This window comes from Schistocerca serialis, chromosome 9 (genome assembly GCF_023864345.2).
Source record: "Schistocerca serialis cubense isolate TAMUIC-IGC-003099 chromosome 9, iqSchSeri2.2, whole genome shotgun sequence".
Classification (NCBI taxonomy): domain Eukaryota; kingdom Metazoa; phylum Arthropoda; class Insecta; order Orthoptera; family Acrididae; genus Schistocerca; species Schistocerca serialis.
Window position 1 is genome coordinate 248,629,249 of NC_064646.1, and position 24,645 is coordinate 248,653,893.

General features: G+C 41.0%; 1 protein-coding gene across 1 annotated transcript in view; it reads left to right on the forward strand.

Moving 5' to 3' along the window:
* LOC126418594 (carboxypeptidase D-like) overlaps positions 1–24,645 on the forward strand; it is a 261,509-nt gene that overhangs the window by 189,235 nt on the left and 47,629 nt on the right. The window contains exon 21 of the mRNA XM_050085427.1: positions 7,012–7,150. Within this exon, the coding sequence (XP_049941384.1) occupies positions 7,012–7,150 (139 nt within the window). The remainder of the gene's footprint in view (positions 1–7,011; positions 7,151–24,645) is intronic.

The following is a 24,645-nucleotide window of genomic DNA, read 5'->3' on the forward strand; positions in this document are numbered from 1 at the left end:
AAGAGTGCTTTCAATCTGAAGATAAACACACTGCAAAAATATATCAAATTGGGTAAAGATTAATGTCACCAAATATAACCACCCCCCCCCCCCCTCCCACTCTTTTACACACACACACACACACACACACACACACACACACACACACACACACAGACCGTTTTTCAGGAGTGCTAAGAAGTTGTTTACCCATGAAGAAAATGTATTTTTCTTGAAATGAATCACATAGAACAATGACAATCTAGGTACGTGACTATTAACCCGTATGTGCATTCTCACCATGAATTACATAAGCCTACTGTGGTGGAAAACACTTCAGCAAATTAACTTTGTGTGATCTAATGGAATTGTCATTGGAAAGTAATTACACAAAAATTATAATTTACTGAATTGAATGAGAATCCAGCCCACATGATAAATTTTCCATGTGCCATTCATCAACTAGTTAACAATTTCAACACACCTGCTTGGGGTAAATCATGTCTGTTTACTGTCACAAGAGAATATTTTGCTTTTCACTATGTCATAGGATTCATTTAGTGTCACACATCTCATTGACGTTCTGAGCACTCCAACATCACCAGTTTTACACAGCACTGTGTATGAGATAGGTGACATTGCTTTGTATCCCGATAATTGCTTTGCCAGCTGTCACTGTAAAAATTATAATGTCCTGCAAAAACACTTAAAAAATATTGGTTGGTTGCTAAGTTGAGCAAAGTGTTGATGCTCTGCGTTAAATTAAGTTTTCAAGGCCTATTGATGCAGATGTTTTTGTATCTCTCACCAGCAAATCAAATGAAAGATTGCTGAAATCAAAAGATAACAATGCTTTCACTGCTTAAAGCTGGAATTCAAGTGCCAAAAACTGGAGCTTTTCGCTCAGGTATGATATTTTGACGTATGTGCATCAGCTTCTGAAGGCATTTTCAGAAAAGGGGGAAAATTGTGAGAGGTTTGTCAAATGCCATTACCTCAAAGAAACACCACTACAGAGTTATGGTATGTAATGTGGCCAATAGGATTTTACGGTAATAAGGTGCCATCTTCGTTAACTGCCTGAAAAAGGGTCAAACAGTAAATCAGAGAGAAACATAGAATCATCACTCATTACTTGTACTAGAGCTTACAGAGTTCTGAGAGAGAAATGCCACAGCCTCTTGCTGCACGTCCCAAACAGTGGAGCAAATAATAAACCATATACTATTAAAATGCTTCACCCATATAAATTTTCCGTCAAATCTGGCTCCACCAGACTACCACCTAATCACTGCAACCAACAATAATTTTACTACTGCACTACTGCCACCATCACTATTAATAGTAGTAGTAGTAGTAGTAGTAGTAGTAGTAGTAACAGTTTAAACACAGGAAAATAAATTATTCAATGTGTAGGTATGGTATGGTGTGGGTAAGAAAGCCATTCATGGTAGCAATCAACCAATGATTCTTCTGCAGCAATTCAAGAAATCCTTTCTCATGGATTGTCCTCACTGATGTCTGCTTACACTTCAGATGAAGTTCTTCCAGGGAGTCAAGTGAGTTTCAATCTTTATCCAGGCTGTCATGGTCCTTTGGTTCCCAGATAAATAATGGTTTATTTTCTTTTCTGAAGCCCTGACTCCAACTGATAAGTAAGTCTCTCAGTGCAATAAATCCAATCAGATTAAATAAAATTATGGAATAGGCATACAGCATTTTAAAAAATTTATAAATATGGTTTGCCAAAATTATAAGTTACTAATTCATGCTCTCTAATGACCAGTTATTTCATAAAAATAAAAATGATTTGAGTGTTGCAAATGCAAGTGTGGGTTGATGAGTGTAAGTAATAATAGTTTCTATTCATTAATGTCACATTTTACAAATGAAAAGACTAAATTAAAGTTGTACCTTCTAAGAGCGCTTTCGATTTGAAGAAAGACACTGCAAAACTATTTCAAATAGGGTAAAGGACACCTTTTTATACATAGATTAAAAAAAGCTTTGCAGCACCCCGTTTCCCAGAACTCCTGAAGATACTCGCTGACTGTGGATATTGTATAACATACACAGTCCCTTTGATTGTTCAGAAATGTCACTAAACCCACCCAAAGATGTAAACAACCATGCTTACCAGTGCCTATCAGACGGAGGGGGTCTGACAGACGATCAGTTTCAGTCATTCCACCAGGACGGAGGTACACGGCTCATGTTGTCTGTAGTTCAACCATGTATAGATGGCCGATACTGCGGTTCGATCGCAACCACATTGTTACTTTGTGCCAGGGAGGGCTTTCAACAAGGGAAGTGTCCAGCATCTCAGAGTGAACCAAAGCGATGTTGTTCGGACATGGAGGGGATACAGAGAGACGACATGGAGAGGATACAGAGAGACAGGAACTGTCGATGACATGCCTCGCTCAGGATGCCCAAGGGCTACGACTGCAGTGGATGACCGGTACCTACAGACTGTGGCTCAGGGAAACCTTCACAGCAATGCCACCATGTTGAATAATGCTTTCCGTGCAGCCACAGGGCGTCGTGTTACGACTCAAACTGAGGGCAATAGGTTGCATGATGTGCAACTTCACTCCCGATGTCCATGGCGAGGTCCATCTTTGCAACCAGGACACTATGCAGCGTGGTACAGATGGGCCCAACAAAATGCGAATGAACTGCTCAGAATTGGCATCACCTTCTCTTCTCTGATGAGTGTCGCACATGCCTTCAACCGGACAATCGTGGGAGATGTGTTTGGAGACAACCCGGTCAGCATGAATGCCTTAGACACAGTGTCCAGCAAGTGCAGCAAAGTGGAGGTTCCCTGTCGTTTTGGGGTAGCATTATGTGGGGCCAACGTACGCCGTTGGTGGTCATGGAAGGCGCCGTAATGGCTGTACGATATGGGAATGCCACCCTTTGACTGATAGTGCACACACATCAGCGAGACATTCATCTTCCTGGACAATAATTCGCGCCCCCATCGTGCACATCTTGTGAATGACTTCCTTCAGGATAACGACAACGCCGGCCGGAGTGGCCGAGAGGTTCTAGGCGCTACAGTCTGGAGCCGCGTGACCGCTACGGTCGCAGGTTCGAATCCTACCTCGGGCATGGATGTGTGTGATGTCCTTAGGTTAGTTAGGTTTAATTAGTTCTAAGTTCTAGGCGACTGATGACCTCAGAAGTTAAGTCGCATAGTGCTCAGATCCATTTGAACCTTTTGGTAACTACAACACTCAACTAGAGTGGCCGGCATGTTCTCCATTCATGAACCCTATCAAACATGCTTGGGATAGTTTGAAAAGGGCTGTTTATGGACGACGCAACGCACCAACCACTCTGAAGGATCTACGCTGAATCGCCATTGGGGAGTGGGTCAATCTGGACCAACAGTGCCTTGATGAACTTGTGGATAGTATGCCATGACGAATACAGGCATGTATCAATGCAAGAGGTCATGCTACTGGGTATTAGAGGCACTGGTGTGTACAGCAGTCTGGACCACCATCTTTGGAGGTCTCGCTGTATGGTGGTACAACATGCAATGTGTGGTTTTCATGAACAATAAAAAGGGCGAAAATGATGTTTATATTGATCTCTATTCCAATTTTCTATACAAGTTCTGGAACTCTTGGAACCGAGGTGCTGCAAAACTTTTTGGTGTGTATATCACCAAATACAGTGCCAAGTTTAAAATAACTGCCAGAATAAAGGACAGTGCTTCAAACATTAACTCAGCTGCCATACTTTTGAACCTACCATACATCCTATATTTTGTACTTGCTTTATATCTCATTTTGTAACATGCAATACAAATCCGATTTAGAAAAATGTTGATGAGGTGAAAAGTTACTTGAAACAATGTCAGTTTGCTGAATCGGTCTTTATCCATTTGATGCTGTAATGTGTGGGAATTCTTCAGTTTGGCAGGAGTTCCATGGTACCATCAGTTCCAAGGAAGACAGCCTGGGACCTGTAGCAATTGTTACAATAGACAAATATTGATCTGAGGTATAGTTTCATAGAAGTAATGATTCCTTAAACATGTACAATTCCAGATCTCAATGCTTCACAAGTTGCTTCTGAAAATGTTACGTACCCCAGTTTCCTCTTCTATGGAATAGGAGGAGTTGACAAGGAGAATTTTTTTCAATTTGTTTCCAAATTTTACTTTGTTGTCTATCAGAGATTTTGTATCACAGAGTAAGTGATCAAAAATTTAAATTGCAGCATTATGCACATCTTTTCATTCTAAGGGTAATCTAAATGTGGAGTAATCATTTTTCCTTCAGGTATTGTCATTATCAATATTATTATTCCTTTTGAACTGCAGTGGATTATTTACCATAAACTTTTTGAGGGAATAGTTACTACTCACCGTATAGTGGAGATGCTGACTCACAGATAGGCACAGCTAAAAAGACTGTCATACAATAAGCTTTCAGCCAACAAGGCCTTTGTCAAAAATAGACAACATACACACAAACACACACATGCATATGCACACACACATGCAAACACAACTCACGCATGATCACAGTCTCTGGCAGCTGAAGCTTGACCACAAAGAGCAGTGCATGATGGGGGAGAGGCATCCGGGTGGGGCTAAGGAAGTGGCTGACATGGGGAGGGGGAGGGATAGAAGGGTAAGGTTTGGGGGTAGCAAAGTGGTGCTGTGGGAGGATGCAGGGATGAGGTGGAGAGAGGGTAAGGCAGTTAGATGCAGTTGGGAAGTAAGACAGAGGGTGGGGGTGGGGGGGGGGGGGGCATTGTAGAGGAGAAGGAGAGAAGTAAAAGGACTGAGTGCATTGGTGGAATGAAGGGCTGTGTAGTGCTGGAATGGGAACAGGGAAGAAGCTAGATGGGTAAGGACAAAGACTAATGAAGTTTGAGGCCAGGAGGGTTATGGGAACATAGCATATATTGCAGGGAGAGTTCCCACCTGTGCAATTTAGAAAAGCTGGTGTTGGTGTGAAGGATACAGGTGACACAGGGTGTGAAGCAGTCACTGAAATGAAGAACGCTGTGTTTGGTGGCGTGCTCAGCAATAGGGTGGTCCCGTTGTTTTTTGGCCACAGTTTGTCTGTGGCCATTCATGCGGACAGACAGCTTGCCAGTTGTCATGCCCATGTAGAATGCAGCATAGTGGTTGCAGATTACTTTGTAGTTAGCCATGCCTTTGATGGGAAAGGTCATTTTTGTGACCGGACTGGAGTAGGTGATGGTGGGAGGATGTATGGAACATGTCTTGCATCTAGGTCTACTACAGGAATATGAGGCAAGAGGTTGGGAGCAGGGGCTGGATAGGGATGGACGAGGATATTTGTAGGTTTGGTGGGTGGTGGACTACCACTGCAAGAGGTTGGGAGCAGGGGCTGCATAGGGATGGACGAGGATATTTATAGGTTTGGTGGGTGGTGGACTACCACTTTGGGGGGGGGGGGGGGGAGGCAGAAGGACAGTGGGTAGAGGACATTTCTCATTTCAGGGCATGATGAGAGCTAGTCAAAACCCTGTCAAAGAATTCAGTTGTTCCAGTCCTTGGTTGTACTGAGTCACGTGGGGAATGCTCCTCTGTGGCTGAACGGTGGGGCTTTGGGAGGGGGTGTGTGACTGGAAAGATTAGGCTTGGGAGACCTGTTCTTGTACAAGGTTGATTACAATCTGTAAAGGACTCAGTGAGAGCCTCGGTGTATTTTGAGAGGCACTGCTTGTCACTGCAGATGCGATGGCCATGGGTGGCTAGGCTGTATGAAAGGAACTTCTTGGTATGGAATGGGTGGCAGCTGTCAAAGTGGAAGTATTGCTGGTGGTTGGTAGGTTTGATATGGACAGAGGTACTGATCTAGCCATTTTTGAGGTGTACATCAACATCAAGGAAGGTGGCTTGTTGGATTGAGATGGACCAGGTGAAGCAATTAGGAAAGAAGGTATTGAGGTCTGGAGAAATGTGAGTAGGGTGTTCTTACCCTTGATCCAGATCACAAAGATGTCAGTTCTAGCCCTGACTAATCATCATTCCTCCTGGGACACTCTGAATATAACTGTTTTGCAGTGTTAGTGTTACTTGGTTTTGATTTCTGTTTATAACTCAGAAAGTGACTCTTGAGTATGGTTGAAACCTTTAGTTGTGTCTGCATAAGAAGAGCAATCTCACGTGTATGCTGTCTGTCTGTTTAGTGTATGTGTCATAGAGAGCAGTTGATCCTCATCAACTTTGGTGACTAATGGTGTAATAGCTTCAAAATTGGATGGGTATCAAATAAAAAGTGTATTTTCTGTGGTGGAAATTTGTAGGAGGAAAATGCATTTCTGATACAAAAGTAAAAAATAAACAAGAATAAAAGCAACAACAGTTGTTTTATTGTAAATAAGTATTTTTACGTTGTTGTCAGTATTGAGTAATTTATTGTATGAGATGATAGAAATAAGAATGTTACAATAGTAAACACCAGATGTTGCCAGTGAAGCACTGTTCAGCAGAGAATGATTTTAGATAAAGAAAGAGAGAATCATTGACACCCAGTGAGAACTAATGACAGAATATAGAAATTGATCCTATTTGTCTCTCTCTGTCTTCTTTATTCTCACATCCTGAATTAAACATTCAAGATAAAGAAAGAGAGAATCATTGACACCCAGTGAGAACTAATGACAGAATATAGAAATTGATCCTATTTGTCTCTCTCTGTCTTCTTTATTCTCACATCCTGAATTAAACATTCATACAGTTTTGGTTAACTCATTGTTTTGTTCTTGTAAACCTTGCACACTGATACTGTCAGGTGTCAAGCTAAATGGTGAAGGGAATCAAAAAAGTCCACACCCCACTGTTGTCAAGATTCGTCAGTGGAACTTGCTGGAATCCTTATGGTATATCTGCAGAAAAGAATTTTCCTCCAACTTATTTATTCTAATTGGTAGTATTCTTTATGTGTACTGTAATTAATATGTAATGTGAGTTATTTTTTAAAGAGAGTATCATTAACTCCTTTGGAATGACTTGACTGTTTCATAAATTTTCAGAATGCCAGAGTGATGATCATGCCAGTGGTTAATCCAGATTCTTTACTGGAAAATGTAACTGATTCCTCTGAAGTTATCTCTGGGAGTGCAAATAGTAAAAACTCACATGGTGTAGAAATTGATAAGGATTTTCCTACAGGTAATTGACCGAATTGTTGTAAAGTTGCTCGTAAGTTGATTCACAAAAAATGAAACACAGAAATGTTGAAATTTTAACTACAATAGTTTTTATATGTAACTAATCTAGGCAATACAGATAGTATAATCTGTTGTGGTTGTGCCCTTTTGCAATGTTTTGTGGTTGCTGGCTGGACGAGGAGAGGGTGGTATAATTGGTGGGTGACCAGTTCCCTCTCACTACAACACAAAATACACACATGGTTAAAATACACTTTATTATAGAAACCAATTGAGTACTTAACTTTAGTGATGTCCAGTCTGAAGTTCTGTGGTTAACAGCTGTGAAATAACATGTACTAATTCTTAAATCTTGTCCATGTCCATATCACAACTACATACAATGACTAATATTCCCTCACAGCTAACTAAGGTGCAAGGCAATGACCATCACTGTGGAAGACTAGAGCACAGTGCAACGTATTGAGGTGCAAAGTGAACTGAGCACCGATGTGACGTACCGAGGTATTACGATTGAGAGATTGAGCTAGGGGACGTTATCAGTGTGTAGTGTGGGAGCATTTCTTGGTCTTCTCTTGATAGGTGCACCTAGTTCAGTGCCTGCTATGCTGTGTTTCTTAGTGTTAAACAGTGTACTGGCGAAGGCATGCGCCTACATAATCCCCCCTGCAGAAACACCATACCATTGTCGTGTACTGGAAATGTGAACAACAATGGAGCCGGGAGCCATAGCTGTGGAGGGTGGTGTACTCCCAGCCGTATCCTGCCATCTGGTTTGTGAGAGCAGAGGAAGTCCTCTTGAAAACACTGCCCAGGATACACGTACAGTCCTGAGGGCCTCTCCTGGTGCAGTGATGGCAATGGCGATGGCAGGTCCTAGTCCATCAGGTCTGAGAGCGGCGATAGTGCGATGGCCATTGGCTCATCATGGGGTGCCATGACGGCACCAGTGGGCAGATGCAAAGGCCATGTGGTCCCATGAGGGCATGTATCTGGGGGACAAAATGCAGCTGAATCACGGGGCAAACGGCAAATGCAAATTTGATTCTGGTGACAGCACTGCAAACCATCAGGACCTGCAATTAGATACATATATGTACCGATGCATTTCTGGGTCTTGCCTTGCTCCCAGTGCTGATGTTGGCCAAAAACCCTGTAAAGAACAAGATCACGTAGTGCAAAGCAATACTTGTGGGCCATTGGCGATGCCAGATGCTGTGGTGGGTGGAGCAAGTGAAGCAGCATCCGATGGTGGCAGCCATGCAGAAGTTCCACCGTTGATGGTCTGTCACATGGGTGGGAGTAACGGGAGGCGAGGAAAAGTTGCAGCACCTGTTCCCATTTGTGGGAGGTGCGAAGCTTGTCCATCTGTTGCTTAAAAGTGCATATGAAGCATTCTGCTTCTCAATTGGACTGTGGGTGAAACTGAGTTTGTTAGAGGATGAATGCCATTTCATTCACAAAACTGTTCAAAGTAATGTGACATGAACTGAGGTCCATTGTCCGTAACAATGACTTCAGGCAATCCTTCAATGCAATGTGCTATGTGATATGGTAGAGTTCATAGGCACCACAAATGGAAACTTGCTAAAAGAGTCCACCACTATGAGCCAACTAGTGTTCCAAAATGGTCCTGCAAAGTCTCCGTGCACTTGTTGCCATAGGGATTGAGTCTTAGCCCAAGCTGAGAATGTCTGTGATGGAGCAGATTGGTTTTCCATGAAAGTGCGACACTTTGATGTCATCTGCTGAATGTGGGCATCCATGACCTCCAAGTAGTGCCGGTGCACTAACTGTTTAATGCGAACAATTCCCCAGTGTCCTTGATGAAGCAGTTGTAACACATCCTGTAGCAGCACTGTGGGAATGAGCACACACGATTGTCCATGTCAGTGTATACTAAGATCACACCTTGTTGTACTGAAAGCTTATGCCGATGAGCAAAGTATCGGCACACTATTGCGTTCTGAAAACTGTTCAGTGAGTGAGGCCAAGATGTGTAAATGTAATGCAACAAAATCTTCAGATCAGGGTCTGCTTCCATGGCCTGTGCAATTTTTCTGTAATTCAGTGGAAAAGATTGCAGCAGTTCTTTTAATTCATTGGCTACTCTGTCTCGTAAAGCAATCTGAATGGGTAGAGCTCGAAAAAACTTAGGCTATGCATTGTCTTTCAGGGTAATGTGTGCTGCAAAATTCTTAGCATTGCCAAGTCCATCAGGAAATGCCAAGTCCATCAGAAAAGGGTTCAGAAAATTTCTTAAGCAAACTAGCTACACTGTCTTTTGGGTTGAAAGTAGTCATTGAAAGTACGGTGTCTTGGATGCTAAGGCCAAACAAGTTCAAGCCAAAAATATTTTCACTGTTTCTTGATAGCAACATTGTAAATTTCACTGTCCTCGTGTGAGATTTGTAAGTGGCAGGCAAACTACACTGTACAAGTACTGGAATTTTCTGACTGTTGTATACAGTGAGGTGCATGCTAGATTTTGACAGGCATGGTGAGCTTAACTGTTTGAACGTGGCACAATTAAGCAAAGATACAGAAGCACCCATATCAGTTTGAAAGCCAACATGATGGCCAGCAATTTGTAGTGTTACAAATGATTTGTTGGAATAGCATTGCACTGCACTGAGGCGAGATGAGGGCACAACCTTACTTGAATTGCTACTAGGTCCTTTAGTAGGTTCTGAAAACGCTGAATTCACAGAATGTGCATGAGACCTGTTGCTGCAAGAGTGGGCAGAAATGGCGTTCTTTTGCCATTGCAAGCAAACTGTCTGGACATGGCCTTTCTTTCCACATGAGCAGTGTTGTAACTAGGACAGGAAAGATCGCGGGGTTGCCACAAATGAAAACTTGGTGGCACCGAATGGGAGTGGCCCGAGAACAAACAACACGGACGAACGGGAATGGAAGGACAAGCGTGATGACAGACAACCGAGCAAGACACCAAGATCAACAACGAAGTATTAAGCAACAGGATCACAAGAGATTACCTCACAAAATCAAAAAAACGTCCACTCATAAACGGGAAGTAAGCACAACTTAAACACAATGTCTGTAAGTGAGATATCAACCGACTCAATGCGAATACCAGACTGCCTTGCTGAGTGAGAGGCAGCCACCTAAATACACGACAGGGTATGTTGCTATTGGCCACTGGGACCACGTGCTCCAAAGTGGCGCCCTCACGTTACACTCGGGCCAGGAGTGCGCGCACCACAGCTTACGGTGGCGACTGCTGCAGAGACCTCTAGTGGTCATTGAGTTCCATGCCACCTGGCGCGGATTGGAAACCCGCGGGGCTCTGTACCAGAAGCAGCATGTTGTGTTGTCACTTATGGCAACCAAAACAGCGAGGGCAAGAATTCACTAGATTTACAGGCCTGACTACTTGTTTACTAGGCTGTCTGTGCATCAGTGTGCATGCTCATTGTGGCGGCTGAGTGGAGCGGTCATGGGCAAGAGTTGACTCGATCCCACAGATCAGGACCTGATCAAAATGGCACTGGAATCAAATTGTTCTAATATTTGCAATGCTTGATGGAGCAAAGGATATGAATACTTGAGAATCTGTTCTCTAATTCTGCTATCAGGGGCATTATATGTGATCGCATCAGGATCATCGTGTCACTATAATAGTTGCCACAACCACACTTGAGTTTACACTACCTAGTAAGACACTGTAAGCTGGTATACCACTGACGGTGGCGAAACAACTGAAATCTGGGGTTCCCATGATGGACAGGAAATAATGAGATTTCACAGTACCTTGAATTCAGTGAACTTCAAAGTGGGCCTGGAACTGGGTGAGATATTTGAGCCATTCCTTTTGTTTTTCACTGAAGTGCCGAAATGGTGGAATGTTGTTTGGGGGCACTTGTTGGAAACAATTACTGTAAGTAAACAGCTATGTGGTGATTTGATGGTCCTGAAACTGAGAAATCTGATTTAGTTCCCGAGCTGGAACAGTCTGTAGCTGAGGTGCAGGGCAATGGTGGAGGAGGCAGGGTATCCATTTTAACACTAACAGATTACAGCAAAATAGGAAAAGACAGAGAAAAGCAATGTGAGAAACCTCTGAAGTAAGAAATAGATTAGTTCTACAGTTCCCCTCCTGTAATACATGCAACACTGAGAACAAATTAGCAAACAGAATCGCTGTAATGACAGCTCCCATGCAGCAACCTAGAGCACGTGAAAAGCAAACAAAACTTGTTGATTGGACTCATCACCACTTGTTGTTGTTGTGCCCTTTTGTAATGTTTTGTGGTTCCTGGGTGAATGAGGACAGGTTGGTATGATAGGTTGGTGGCTGGTTTCCTCTCACTACAACACAAAATGCGCATGTGGTTAAAATACACTTCATTACAGGAACAAATTGAGTACTTAACTTCAGTGCTGTCCAGTCTGAAGTTCTGTGATTGACAGCAATCAACTAGCATATACTAATTCTTAAATATTGTCTGTGTCCATATCACAACTACATACAATGACTAATATTCCCTCACAGCTAGCTGAGGTGTGAGGCGATGACTATCACTGTGGAAGACTAGAGCACAGTGCGACATATTGAGGTGCAATGTGAATTGAATCCCGATGCGATGTACTGAGGTACTGAGATTGAGAGACTGAGCCAGCTCGGTTGGCAGCGGTGGTCTATATGCACACTGCCCAGGAGGCGTTATTAGCACATAGCCTGGTGGCATGTCTTGGTTTTCTCTTGTCATAGGCACACCTAGTTCAATGCCTGCTATACAGCATTTCTTAGTGCCATCTGGTATGCTGTCAAAGGCATATGCCAGCACATAATCTGCAGCTTTTCATATCACTTTCCTACATAGTGTAAGTAATGTGAGCTTACTGACTAAATATGACAAATGTTAATAGCACAGTAATCTTGTGTGGCGTCAACCTTTAATGTGATCTCTCAGGCTTTCTTGATGTTTTTGGTTAATGACATGCTTCTGGGTGTTCAGCCAAATTGTTGTTTCCATTTTATGCATGAAATAATTGACAGGCAACTCAGTCATCATCTTCAAGTGCTATGAGATGTACTTTTATCTGTCTCACTGCCTAAGAACACAACTTTCAGCACCTAAAGAAGATGACTGTCCTGACTGTCGAAGTATTTTGTGCATAAAATGGAAGCAGCAAACTTGGCTGAACGCTCAGCAGCACACCTTTAATCAATCTTTTAAATTTTTTTCCAATACATACGTCTTGTTCATCTCATCGTGGTTAAGCGGTAACACTCTAATTACACACTCTGCAGCTGCCAATAATATTCTGAAATTGAATGTGATTGCAGTTAAAAACTTATAGAAAAAGGAGTCATCATTATTCTGTCTACAAATTCCTAATGAGACAGCTGAGAAGTAATTGAGCTTGTAAGCGTACTGACCTGTGAAGTAGCACTGCTGTTAATCGATGTCTTGTTTCTTGCAGTCTCTTCACATTTATTAATGTCAATAAAATACAAATGTTCAGCTTTGCAGTTAATAATTTCAGAAGTTCATATATCACAGGGTAGCACTTACACTACGGAATTTTGACATGGTGACATTATTTTTATGCTAACCTTTCACAGTCAAGTTCTGTCTATCAAACATCATAATGACAAATGCAGTTATACAGTCACTGTGCATAGTCACCTCATTATTTGTATTATTTAGATACAAAAATAACTTATTGCATGAGGTTACCAAGGACTGAATAACACTTGGTATTGTACAATTTGGCTATTGGACACCGAATAAATCATAAATTAATATACATGTTGATTGGTAGTGACCAAGAGATGTTATGAAGTTGGTTACTAAGTGCATACTCCCAAAGGCATGCCTATTTATAGACAACTGTAAAATAAAATTCAGAATTAGTTGTTATATTTCATATATAGTATCACTAACCAATAACATTGCAAAATCAGAATGTACAAAATTGTAATGAGGAAAAAAGCAATTTTCTTTAACTATGCATCAGCTAATGGGAAAATTGAAAAATTATAGGAACTATGTTGTGGAAACAATGTCTACTTCCGTGGCGATTCCCATAGCCCACTAGAAGCTGTTACAAAATGAAATTTACTCAGTAGAATAATCAATAAACTAAAAAGTTTTAGTAGTAAAAGTGCACATTTTTGGAATTAAAAAAAATCGGTGATGGGCAAAATTGAAAAATTATAGGAACTATGTTGTGGAAACAATGTCTACTTCTGTGGCGATTTCCATAGCCCACTAGAAGCTGTTACAAAATGAAATTTACTCAGTAGAATAATCAATAAACTAAAAAGTTTTAGTAGTAAAAGTGCACATTTTTGGAATTAAAAAAAAAATCTGTGATACAAAACTATGGGATTGAATTTTGGAAATAATCACCGTTAAGAATTGAATATTCTGGAAGAAAAAAATTTTAATTATTGCTAACTTTTTAAATAGTAAGTTTTTTTAAAAAAACTGAGACATTTGTTGTGAAGAGGATGAGCTGTATGAATTAAGCAAAAAACATCTACTAGCTCACTTTACGTTTCACTGCTATGTGTTCTTTACCAAACTTAAATACTGAATATTTATGTATGACTATTTTTTGTAGGTAATTTATGTATACTTTTATTGTTAATACTTGACAAGCTATATCTAGAACAATTAAGTCGATCTACTTTATGTAATTGTTTCGTATGTGTTCCACACAAAATGTGACAAATAAAGAAAGAAATTTAATTGGATAGATAAAAAATCTACTTACCAAGCAGTGGCAGAACACATACATAGAAGATGGTTGTAATTGGCAAGCTTTTGGAGCCAGTGGCTCCTTCATCATGCAGTAGAGTTGAAGGGGTAGGAATAGGGGTGAAGGAAAACGACTGGAGAGGTCTAAGAAAAGGGGAAGATTTCAGAAAAGTCACCCAGAACCACAGGTCGGGGTAGACTTATCATACGGGATGAGAAAGAAAGACTGATTGTTGGGAACTGCAACAGATGAGATTGGAAAACCTGAGAGTTTAAAGGTGGAAGACAGGGTAATATGCTTAAACATCATGCATGAGTTAATAAGAGTGTAAAGCTAAGTTCATTGTACATAACAGAGGTGGGAGGCGAGCGGTGAGAAATAGACGGAAAGATGCAGGAAACTAAAATGGAGTGAAGCAAGGAGTAGTTACAGTGAAGAAATGCTGAGACAGAAGAAATTGACATAAATTAAGGCCAGGTGGGTGGCAAAAACCAAGGACATGTTGTAGTGCTAGTTCTCAGCTGAGAAGCTTCGAGAAACTGGTGCCTGGGGAAAGAACCCAGATGGCATGTGTGGTGAAACAGGCGCTGAGGTCACGAATGTCATGTTGTAGAGCATTCTGTGCAACAGGATATTGAGAGTTGCCAGTATACACCCTCTGCCTATGCCCATTCATCCTAATTGATAATTTTGTGGTAGTCATGTCACTGTAGAAAGCTGAACAGTCTACATAACAGCTGGTATATGGCGTGTGTTGTTTCACAGGTGGCCCTCCCTTTGATAGTATGTTTTGCCAGTTACAGGGCTGTTATAGGTGGTAATAGGAGGGTGTATAGGGCAAGTCTTGCAGTGGGGATAGTCACAGGGGTTGGAGCCATAGGGTAGGGAGATGGATGTAGAAGGAGCATAGGGTCTGACAAGAATATTGCAGAGATTGGCAGGACGGCAGAAAGCTATTCCAGGTGTGACAGCGAAATGCTCATTAACTCACACACCTCCACTTCGTAACATGTTGTCGGGCCATATATGTTAAGAATTTACAAGACACAAATTCATAATACAATAACATAAATTCCTGAGCACCAGATAAATAGTGTAATTATTTGTAGTGGTGTTGATGCAGCATGCTTTAAATTTAAAGGAACTTTTATCTAGCATAGATTATGAATTTTGGCATATTAATCAAATGCCAAATAAAACTATACATTTATCAAAATCAACTGTCTATTAAAATGCCGCAGAAATATCAGCACCATTGCACTCACTTTCACAGAACCTTTTCGACATAACGAAGTCTTCACCAACGATCCATAGATTCGAAGCTGAGTACGCTGCCAAAATTCTGTATGGCTCCGCATTCCATCGCCATAATTTTGTGGGAACAAATTTGTTGACATTCTAATCGGGTGTAGATACCAGAAAACGGACACTTTCCGAAACCACCCATGATCTGCACTGAACACTTCCCCCCAGTGGAATCGAACAAACAGGTCTAAACTACACAGTAAACAACTGATATAGAGAGTTTGCAAGATGCTCGTAAATTCTTCAATGATTCTGACACGTTATTCAAGTCCCACTAGAGACAGGCATCTCGCGACAGAGTCCCAGTCAAATTCATCAGTAAATTAATATTTTCATTTAATTTAAATAACCCCCTTAGACTCAAAACTAACAACAAATATGAACAAATCTCAAAACTAACAACAAATATGAACAAATCTCGCCTCCCTTGTTTTATTCTGTGCAGTGAAACTGCGTACACAAATCGATACTCCATACGACATTGAATTATTCCCCCAAAATATTCTCAGATAAGCAGATAAACATACATCTGTCTTCCTAGGTAAGCATTATTAATTTTCATTTTCCAAATTTCTCCGACCTCCATGCACCCAAATTGACATGACCATAACTTATAATTCAGAAATTACAACAAACATAAAACCATCCAAAAATTTAAGCCTAACACACACATACACATAAAGAAATCCCTTATATATCCCCAAAAACCTAATTTATATGCATACTGTGCACTGATTTTTGACTTGATACCGTTCACCAAATAATTGAGTTCTGCGACCTCCTCGCACCCAAATGTGCGTCTAAACTATCTCTTTATAATTGCACAGACCTTGTGCCAAAAAAAATCCGTATGCGACGAGACAACAAACAAGCTACAATAAATCCTGAAAAAAGACATTGCAAATAACCCCTCCAAATAATCTTATAATCAAATACACGTATTTATTAACCTACTTTCCCCTGCCTTATTGGCTTACTTAAACCGTCAACTGCCATTTTAATTTTTACGCTATTTACAGGTAGTAATACTAATTTCTTATTTTTTACCCTATGTACAAAACCTTCCAATACTGCCAACACATTACTTCCAGAATCGAGCAGCGCGTCTACTTTCTCGTCATTTACTTTAGTCTCAATGATAGGCTGAACATTAATCATTTCTTTTTGCTCTAAACACTGTTCCCTCAATAAATCATTCTCTATTTCTCATCCCTTCTATTCCATCTTTAGAGCACACACATCCTGTTCGGTCCACACCTCAATTTCGTACTCATCCCAAAGTAATTCATGAAATGCTTCTTTTGCCTCAATTTCACATTCTCCCCATTGACTTCTCACTATCTTAAAAATCTCTCGAGTCCAAAAATGAGGCAATAATGATTGTAATGTTCTACCGTACCATCGCCAATCAGTTACAGTAAAATCACATTCCTCCTTAAGATTCCATTATGTCCAAATATCACTTTCTATATTAGAATCAAACTCACTGTATTTTCGATTAAAATTATCAACATTAGTAGCTACAACATCATTATCATGAAATAAAGCATTACTTTTTACTTCCACATCATTACAAACACCTTCAAAAACAGTACTTTCAACAGCCGCTGATACATCATAAAACTCTACATAAAACCTCATTTACCTCTGTCGACAAATCACCATTTATGAACCATTCATGGTTTCATGTAAATTATAGCTACAGTGTCATGCAATTCCACTGTGTTTTGATTTAAACCTGAGCATAATACCTTTTTCTCTCCTACACGCTCCTGCGCCACATTAATAGCAGATCCATGATACACACACAAATTCATCAACAGCTGACAAGACTAATGCTATGCTGCCTTTATTAACCTCCTCAACAACTTTCGCCATCACAATATCACCTGAAACATCACCACCTTCATCACTATAATTGTTACCCCTGGTTAGTACCTCTTTAGAATTTTTTGTGACATCTAACTCCACCAAATTCAGCTCCACCTCAGCCTCCTTTTGGCACATAGAATCTTTCATTGTATTAACATTCACATACTATTTCGTCTCACATTCATAAAACAAACCATTTAGCCATAATTCGTCATCATTGCCTTTATCGTTATCTTTCATTATCTTAGGATTACATCTTTTGCATACGATCTGATTTGAAAATTTACCAATTTGATTCTCATCTCTTACTAATTTCATTTCAAAATACTGACAACTTTCTGCTGATTTATTAACACCTTCACATTTCTATTTACTCGTGTCCTATTCATCGCCAGTTTACTTTGCCATCTCCGGACCTGAGATGTGGCGAAACTTAGTTCCCCGATTTCCCATTACACTGGTTCATTTTGCCAGGTACCGGTCCCTCAAATCTACGTTCTTGGGGTTGGTTGATAACTTGCCAGATGTCTTTCATAATTATTACTCAGACTGTAGTTAAGATCTCCACTCTGAAAACTATTTGTCTGCTTACTTGGCACTTTAAATTTCAACACCCATTCTAATTTTTCTACGAAGTCCAAAAATTTGTCTGTTGAGTTGCTAGGACTGTGCACTGGACCCCACTGCAAATTTTCTGGTAACCGCCTTTTCAATGTCGTAATTTCAGTAAGCACCTCCAATGGACATTTCACTTGCATTATTCTCGCAAGTTCACATTTACAAGATACTTGCATCGACCTGTTCCCATATTTAAATGTTGGCCCATTCAGAAACTCTTAGGAGTCACGTTTGCTTTGCTTCACTCCAGAATTTGTTCAGGAAACTGCTTTCAAATATTTCGTAGGTAGTGCACGTATCACTACTAATATTCGCCCATGATTGCAGCTCACCTTCCAAATCTATTTTCATGAATTTTATCTTCGCCTTGTCAGACATTTCCCTTACAAAACCATCCTTGCGTGCTATTAGAAAATTTACTGGGTGATATTTCTCATCATCTCCAAAACATTTTACCATTCCCAAGTTCATCCACAGAACACTGATCACTGTATAAATTTGATGTGCAACTAAAGAATTCAGTTCACTTTTTATTTCATTGATTTGCTTTTTAACTTCACCATTTTCAATTTTAATCGCAGATTCTACTTGTTCCTTTATTTTATCTACTTCTTTTTCACCTTTCCCTACTCGAATGGATAAGTTGCTAATAGCCTCTGTTGCCTCAGCCATTAGAGCATCTTGCCTACTCATACAATTTTAAGCTGCCTCCCAGATCTGCCTGCAACTTCTCCACTTTATCACTGAAATTTTTCTCGGCTTGATCTACCTTAGATTTAAGTACACCAACTTCATCAGAAATTTTGCCCATTTCATCCCGAATGGTTTTTAATTTTCTGTCTACCAATCCCTCGATTCCACTAGCAATTTTACCTTCTTCGTCTTTCACAATCAGAGCTATTTCAGATTGAACTGAATCAATTTTTACATTTATGTCACCCATATCAGTTTTAACAGAATCAATTTTTAACTTTATGTCACCCATATCGGTTTTGACAGAATCAGTTTTGGATCCCATATCAGTTTCAACAGACTCAACTTTGGAACCCAATCCTGTATCGTTTGCATTTATTGCAACATCATGACTCCCCCAAATTCATCTCCATTGCCTGATTTTGGACTATTTGCCCTACTAAATTCACCGCCGATCACGCTCTCCCACTCTGACTTCGGGCTAAGTAGCTTGCTACTTAATATTAGCGACGTCTATTATTGGCGACTGAATTACAGACTCACACATAATCTCATTATCAGAGAAGGTATTTAGCTTTGTCATGCTGGATCCTTCTGCCATGGTATTGCTGCCAATGCTGCAGTTGAAACTGATGCTGAAGATCTCATAGCATCTGCTGTGGTACTGCAACTGCCGCTGAGTGATGAATCGCCATTGACGATGCCGCTGCTGGCTGGAAACACTTGCTCTCAATGTTGTCTCTTCTTCCTCATTACTTCTTTATTACTTTTAACCACTGCTAAACTCAGTGAGCACAACTGTTGCAAAATTTGTAGCTCAGAGGCCCCACGCAAAATGCCTAAAATGCCACAGACTTGGGACCTAGATCACAGAATATCATTAACTGTGGGAATTACAATTGTAATTTCACAACTATTAAAGAAATGTAATATTCAGTCCTGAACTGATCTCACATTTAACTTTTGCAAGAGGTCCCGCCTATTAAAGTTCAGATAATACTTTTGGAAACCCTTTGCAGAATTCAAATCGAATTCTAAAACTTTCCAGAGTTCATATTTCACAACTAACACTTTCCAAAATCCAATCCTGCTCCAATACTTTGTAAGATTGTTATCCCTCAACTAACACTTTCCAAATTCCTACCCCAGACAAGCACCCAATTGTGAGCTAACATCCAAAAGATGTTCAGGATCACATGCAGTTCCTCTTCGTCGAAATGTCTTGGCTTAGACTCGTCTAGGGGCTGAACCACATGTGTTGCACTACACACCCTAAATTAGACACTTGTGACACTTTGTTTAAATTGTCTAGCTGATGGCAAGTTTCCGAAATACAAAGTTAATATAACACATAGTAACAGTAATAATAATAATATCGGGAACTCAATTAACAGCCCATAAATGATGTAGGCCACACAGTTACGATTTGGTTAGAATAATGTTTATTCAGAAAGCAAACTAATAGCTAAAGTGGTCATAGTTAGAGTTACTGTTACACTAGAGTGCATATCCATTTGACACAGTTCGATCACTCACAATCTCATCACAAAACACAAGTCCAATACTACACCTCGATATTTACACGAGAAGTTAGAGTTCACACCAGGCACGCGGCTGCTCACCGCTCAGAGACTAAGTCCCACAATACCACACAATGTGAAATTTTCTAAGTCGTTTCACTTTCTAGCTGCCTAAAGACCGACTGTCCGCTTTTGCATCTCAATCTGAACAGTCCACTATGGTGTAACTCTTCAGGCTTTCCCGGCGATCTAATGACATCTTGGGTTGTCGGGTGTTCTGCCGGATATCAGCGTCGTACTTGCACGATATTTCGGTCACGTAGCTCGTGGCCTTCATCAGGTGCACCTGATGAAGGCCACGAGCTACGTGACCGAAATATCGTGCAAGTACGATGCTGATATCCAGCAGAACACCCGCCAACCCAAGATGTCAGTCCACTATGGTGTTTGCACCCGAATGGCTGCTCTGCCCGTCCCCAACTGTGTGTCCCGCGTGCCGAATATCGTCACTCAACTGACTAGGGCAGTTCCCTTTCCTGAAGCCGTCCATCTGATTGGCTACAGCTTATTCTGCATTATTTTACATTTTAACATATTTAAATAATCAAAGCTTGACTGCTTTCACATTCTAAACAAAGTAACAATAACATCCATTACATAATAAAAGTTAAATTCTTTTACATAAAACCAATACAGTTTCCTTCTTAGCTTTGAATGGCATGGCCAGTAGCCGTGCACCAATGTGCTTTCTGATAAATAAATAAAGAACAGAAGTAACTATTATGCACTAAACTTAACAACAAATATTCTATTACCTAATGATTTGATAAGGTGTCAAGCTGTCATCGTTCAATGTATTTTGTGTGGAGAAAATGATGATCTGACGCTTAACTGAAAATACTAATAATTTAAATTTACTATATCTTTTAAACAAATAAAGTTACAGAGTTGATATTGACAACATTTCTCATTTTAATGATGTGCTTCTATATGAAATGTTGATCATTAAGATTGACCAAAGCGTTGAGATTTTAGCATTCAGGTCTTTGTTACAAAACTTGTTAATTTCACTTTGGCAGGAAATCCTGAACTATTACAGATATGATCAATATTCAAGTTTTATTGGGATCACCATGAAAATTTATGAAGGATGGTAAATTAAAATTATTATGGCTTCATTCCCTGAATTACTACAGAATTAAATAGTTTTCATAAATGTTTCCCTTTATGGATGATCTTAGGCCCGCCATATGGAATACTGCTACATCTCCCTGGCCACAAACAGCTTCTACGGGGTTTCCCTATGACGTAGGTTTTCGTCTGTCTCACTCGCACACTACAGCTCTTATTCCTCATTCAGCACAATAAGATTGCTGTGAATTTCCCATCTCGTGGTGAATCTGTGCTCTTTGTGGCACACAGTCTTGGACGACAGAATTTGTTTCACAATTCCTGAGGGCTGACGCTTTTGGCCATATACTTAAATGAGAGCGAAATGCTCGTTAACTCACAACACTGAGTAAAGTAATGCTTTAGAGTATAGTACGGAAGGAAAGCATGTCAGGGTAGTGGGCTGAAAGAAAAGCTGCTTATCAAAATTGAACAATTCAAAGTTGAGATTGGAATATCAACAATTTTGAAGAGGATTTATTGCTACTCACTGTAAAGATTACACATTGAGCTACGAACAGGCACAATGGTCAGACTGAGCTTTCAGCCAAAGCCTCCTCCAGAACACAGAGGGAAACACACACATCCCCATAAGAAGGCGTGCTTCCTGCACACATGACTGTTATCTTTGGCCACAGCTGCCAGACTGCAACCATTGCATTGAATGAAAACAGAAATCTGGAGTGGAACAGTGAAGGGAGAGGACTAGAGCTAGCAGGGTATGGGCTGGGGCAGAGAAGAGCACTGTCTGTCAGAGCGTGGAGGCACTAGATGGTGGCAGGACAAGGCTGGCAGGTGCAGTGTCAGGTGCTGTGGAGGAGGAGAGGGAGGGGTTGGAGCAGGAATGGAGAGGAATAGAGAAGGAAAGAGACTGGTGGGTGCACTGGCAAAGAATGGTGCCCATTGAGGGTGAGAGGATTGAGTTGTGAGAAGGTGATAGGACATATGGGGCAGAAACTGTTGGGTGGAGGTTTGTGGGGATAGTAGGTTATTGTAGGTTAAGATCTGGATAATTTCGAGAGTGGTGAATGTGTTGTAAAGATAACTACCAACTGCCGAATTCAGACAATCTAGTGTTGTGGGGCATTTTGGCGTATTTTGGCGTGTCAGCTTGTATTTTTATCCATCTTTTTCTGTTATCCAACTGGCCTCCCAACCACCTAATGCATTCATTTGCGCATTTTGTATGTCATTTCCCATTTCTGAACTGCCATCTCTGCTACAGTCAATCCCTACTCCATCTTTCCGCATCAGTATAGAAAATTATACTTTTCTCTGGGTAAATGCTGCCTAAGCCATAGAGTCCTTCCAGATAGCCTAATCATAAAAATTCTAGATAGCCTAATGATAAAAATTACTTTCTCTGGATCCCATCCCTCCTTTTGTAGTGATCTTCACTTTTTTTTTGGATCCTACCAGTCCCTATGCCTCACAAACCTGGTACTGCAAAAACATATCTCCATGGCACAGGCATCTCAGAACATCTCTGAAACTGAAGTCCTTGTTCTCCAGCACCTGGAAGAGCATTCCAGTCACCACTTGCATATGTTATCAAACCTTCTGACATCCTCCTGCTGCCACCTTGGGTCACCACTATGCAACTCCTATCAGTGTTCCACCCCGTCAACCCTTCACAGCAGCCAGACTCTGCGTACCTGACCTTGTCAACTTGCCACCTTCCCCAAAACTCTGTACCAACAGTCCAGTAAATTTAGAGCCTAAATAACCATGGAATACTGTTGTTAACCTTTACACCAAAATCTTGAGCCCCACAGAAGTTTCAGTCCTATCCAAAAATCTCATCTTCAGCCCTATAACCAAATTTAACAACATTGGACCTGTCAAATGACTACTCCTGACCCCTGCAATGGAAACACTTCTGTTCCATCAATCATTCCACCCAAGCCACCACGTTCCCAATCCTGAACCCTGCCTCTCCCATTTCACACCTCCATTCAACCATGATCCTCAACCCCTCCCACCTGACCAACTCTTGGACACCTTCCAGGAATTCCTTACCTCCAATCTGGCCCCATCATCATTACCTAAGTCCCTTCCTGAAAACACCAGTCTTTCAGCAGAAGAAAGGACAGTCATTTACAGCCTCAAAGCAGATCCTCATCTAATCATCCTACCTACAGACAGAGATTCCACCACTGCCACTCTACATCTACATCTATATCCATACTCCGCAAGCCACATGACGGTGTGTGTCGGAGGCTACCTTGAGTACGTCTATCGGTTCTCCCTTCTATTCCAGTCTCGTATTGTTCGTGGAAAGAAGGATTGTCAGTAAGCTCCTGTGTGGGCTCTAATCTCTCTGATTTTATCCTCACGGTCTCTTCGCGAGATATACGTAGGAGGGAGCAATATACTGCTTGACTCTTCGGTGAAGGTATGTTCTTGAAACTTTAACAAAAGCCCATACCGAGCTACTGAGTGTCTCTCCTGCAGAGTCTTCCACTGGAGTTTATTTATCATCTCCGTAACGCTTTCACGATTACTAAATGATCCTGTAACGAAGCGTGCTGCGCTCCGTTGGATCTCCTCTATCTCTTCTATCAACCCTATTTGGTACGGATCCCACACTGCCGAGCAGTATTCAAGCAGTGGGCGAACAAGCGTACTGTAACCTACTTCCTTTGTTTTCAGATTGCATTTCCTTAGGATTCTTCCAATGAATCTCAGTCTGGCATCTGCTTTACCAACGATCAACTTTATATGATCATTCCATTTTAAATCACTCCTAATGCGTACTCCCAGATAATTTATGGAATTAACTGCTTCCAGTTGCTGACCTGCTATTTTGTAGCTAAATGATAAGGGATCTATCTTTCTATGTGTTCGCAGCACATTACACTTGTCTACATTGAGATTCAATTTCAATTCCTTGCACCATGCGTCAATTCGCTGCAGATCCTCCTGCATTTCAGTACAATTTTCCATTGTTACAACCTCTTGATACACCACAGCATCATCTGCAAAAAGCCTCAGTGAACTTCCGATGTCATCCACAAGGTCATTTATGTATATTGTGAATAGCAATGGTCCTACGACACTCCCCTGCGGCACACCTGAAATCACTCTCACTTCGGAAGACTTCTCTCCATTGAGAATGACATGCTGCGTTCTGTTATCTAGGAACTCTTCAATCCAATCACACAATTGGTCTGATAGTCCATAAGCTCTTACTTTGTTCATTAAACGACTGTGAGGAACTGTATCGAACAACATTGTTAATTGGAGTGACTTCCTGGCAGAAAGCCTCTGCCGAATGTCTGATTCCTCCAACTGTAGACTGTGCCAGAGTTATCCCATCCTGGAAGTCCAGCACAACCTCCTATCTTTGCTTAGAGCTTCGCGACCTTCCCAGAACCTCTCGCCTGAATCCATTTCTGTACTCACCCCTACAACACTCGGAGCACACGCATGTCCGCCCCCCCCCCCCCACCCCATCCCCACCCTGCACATACTCAAACAAGTGCAACTCATACACATGTGACCATCGTCTCTGGCCACTGTGGCCAGATGGTCTTCTGGACTTTCCATTATCTGGAATTATTTATGTTACTCAAATTCATCA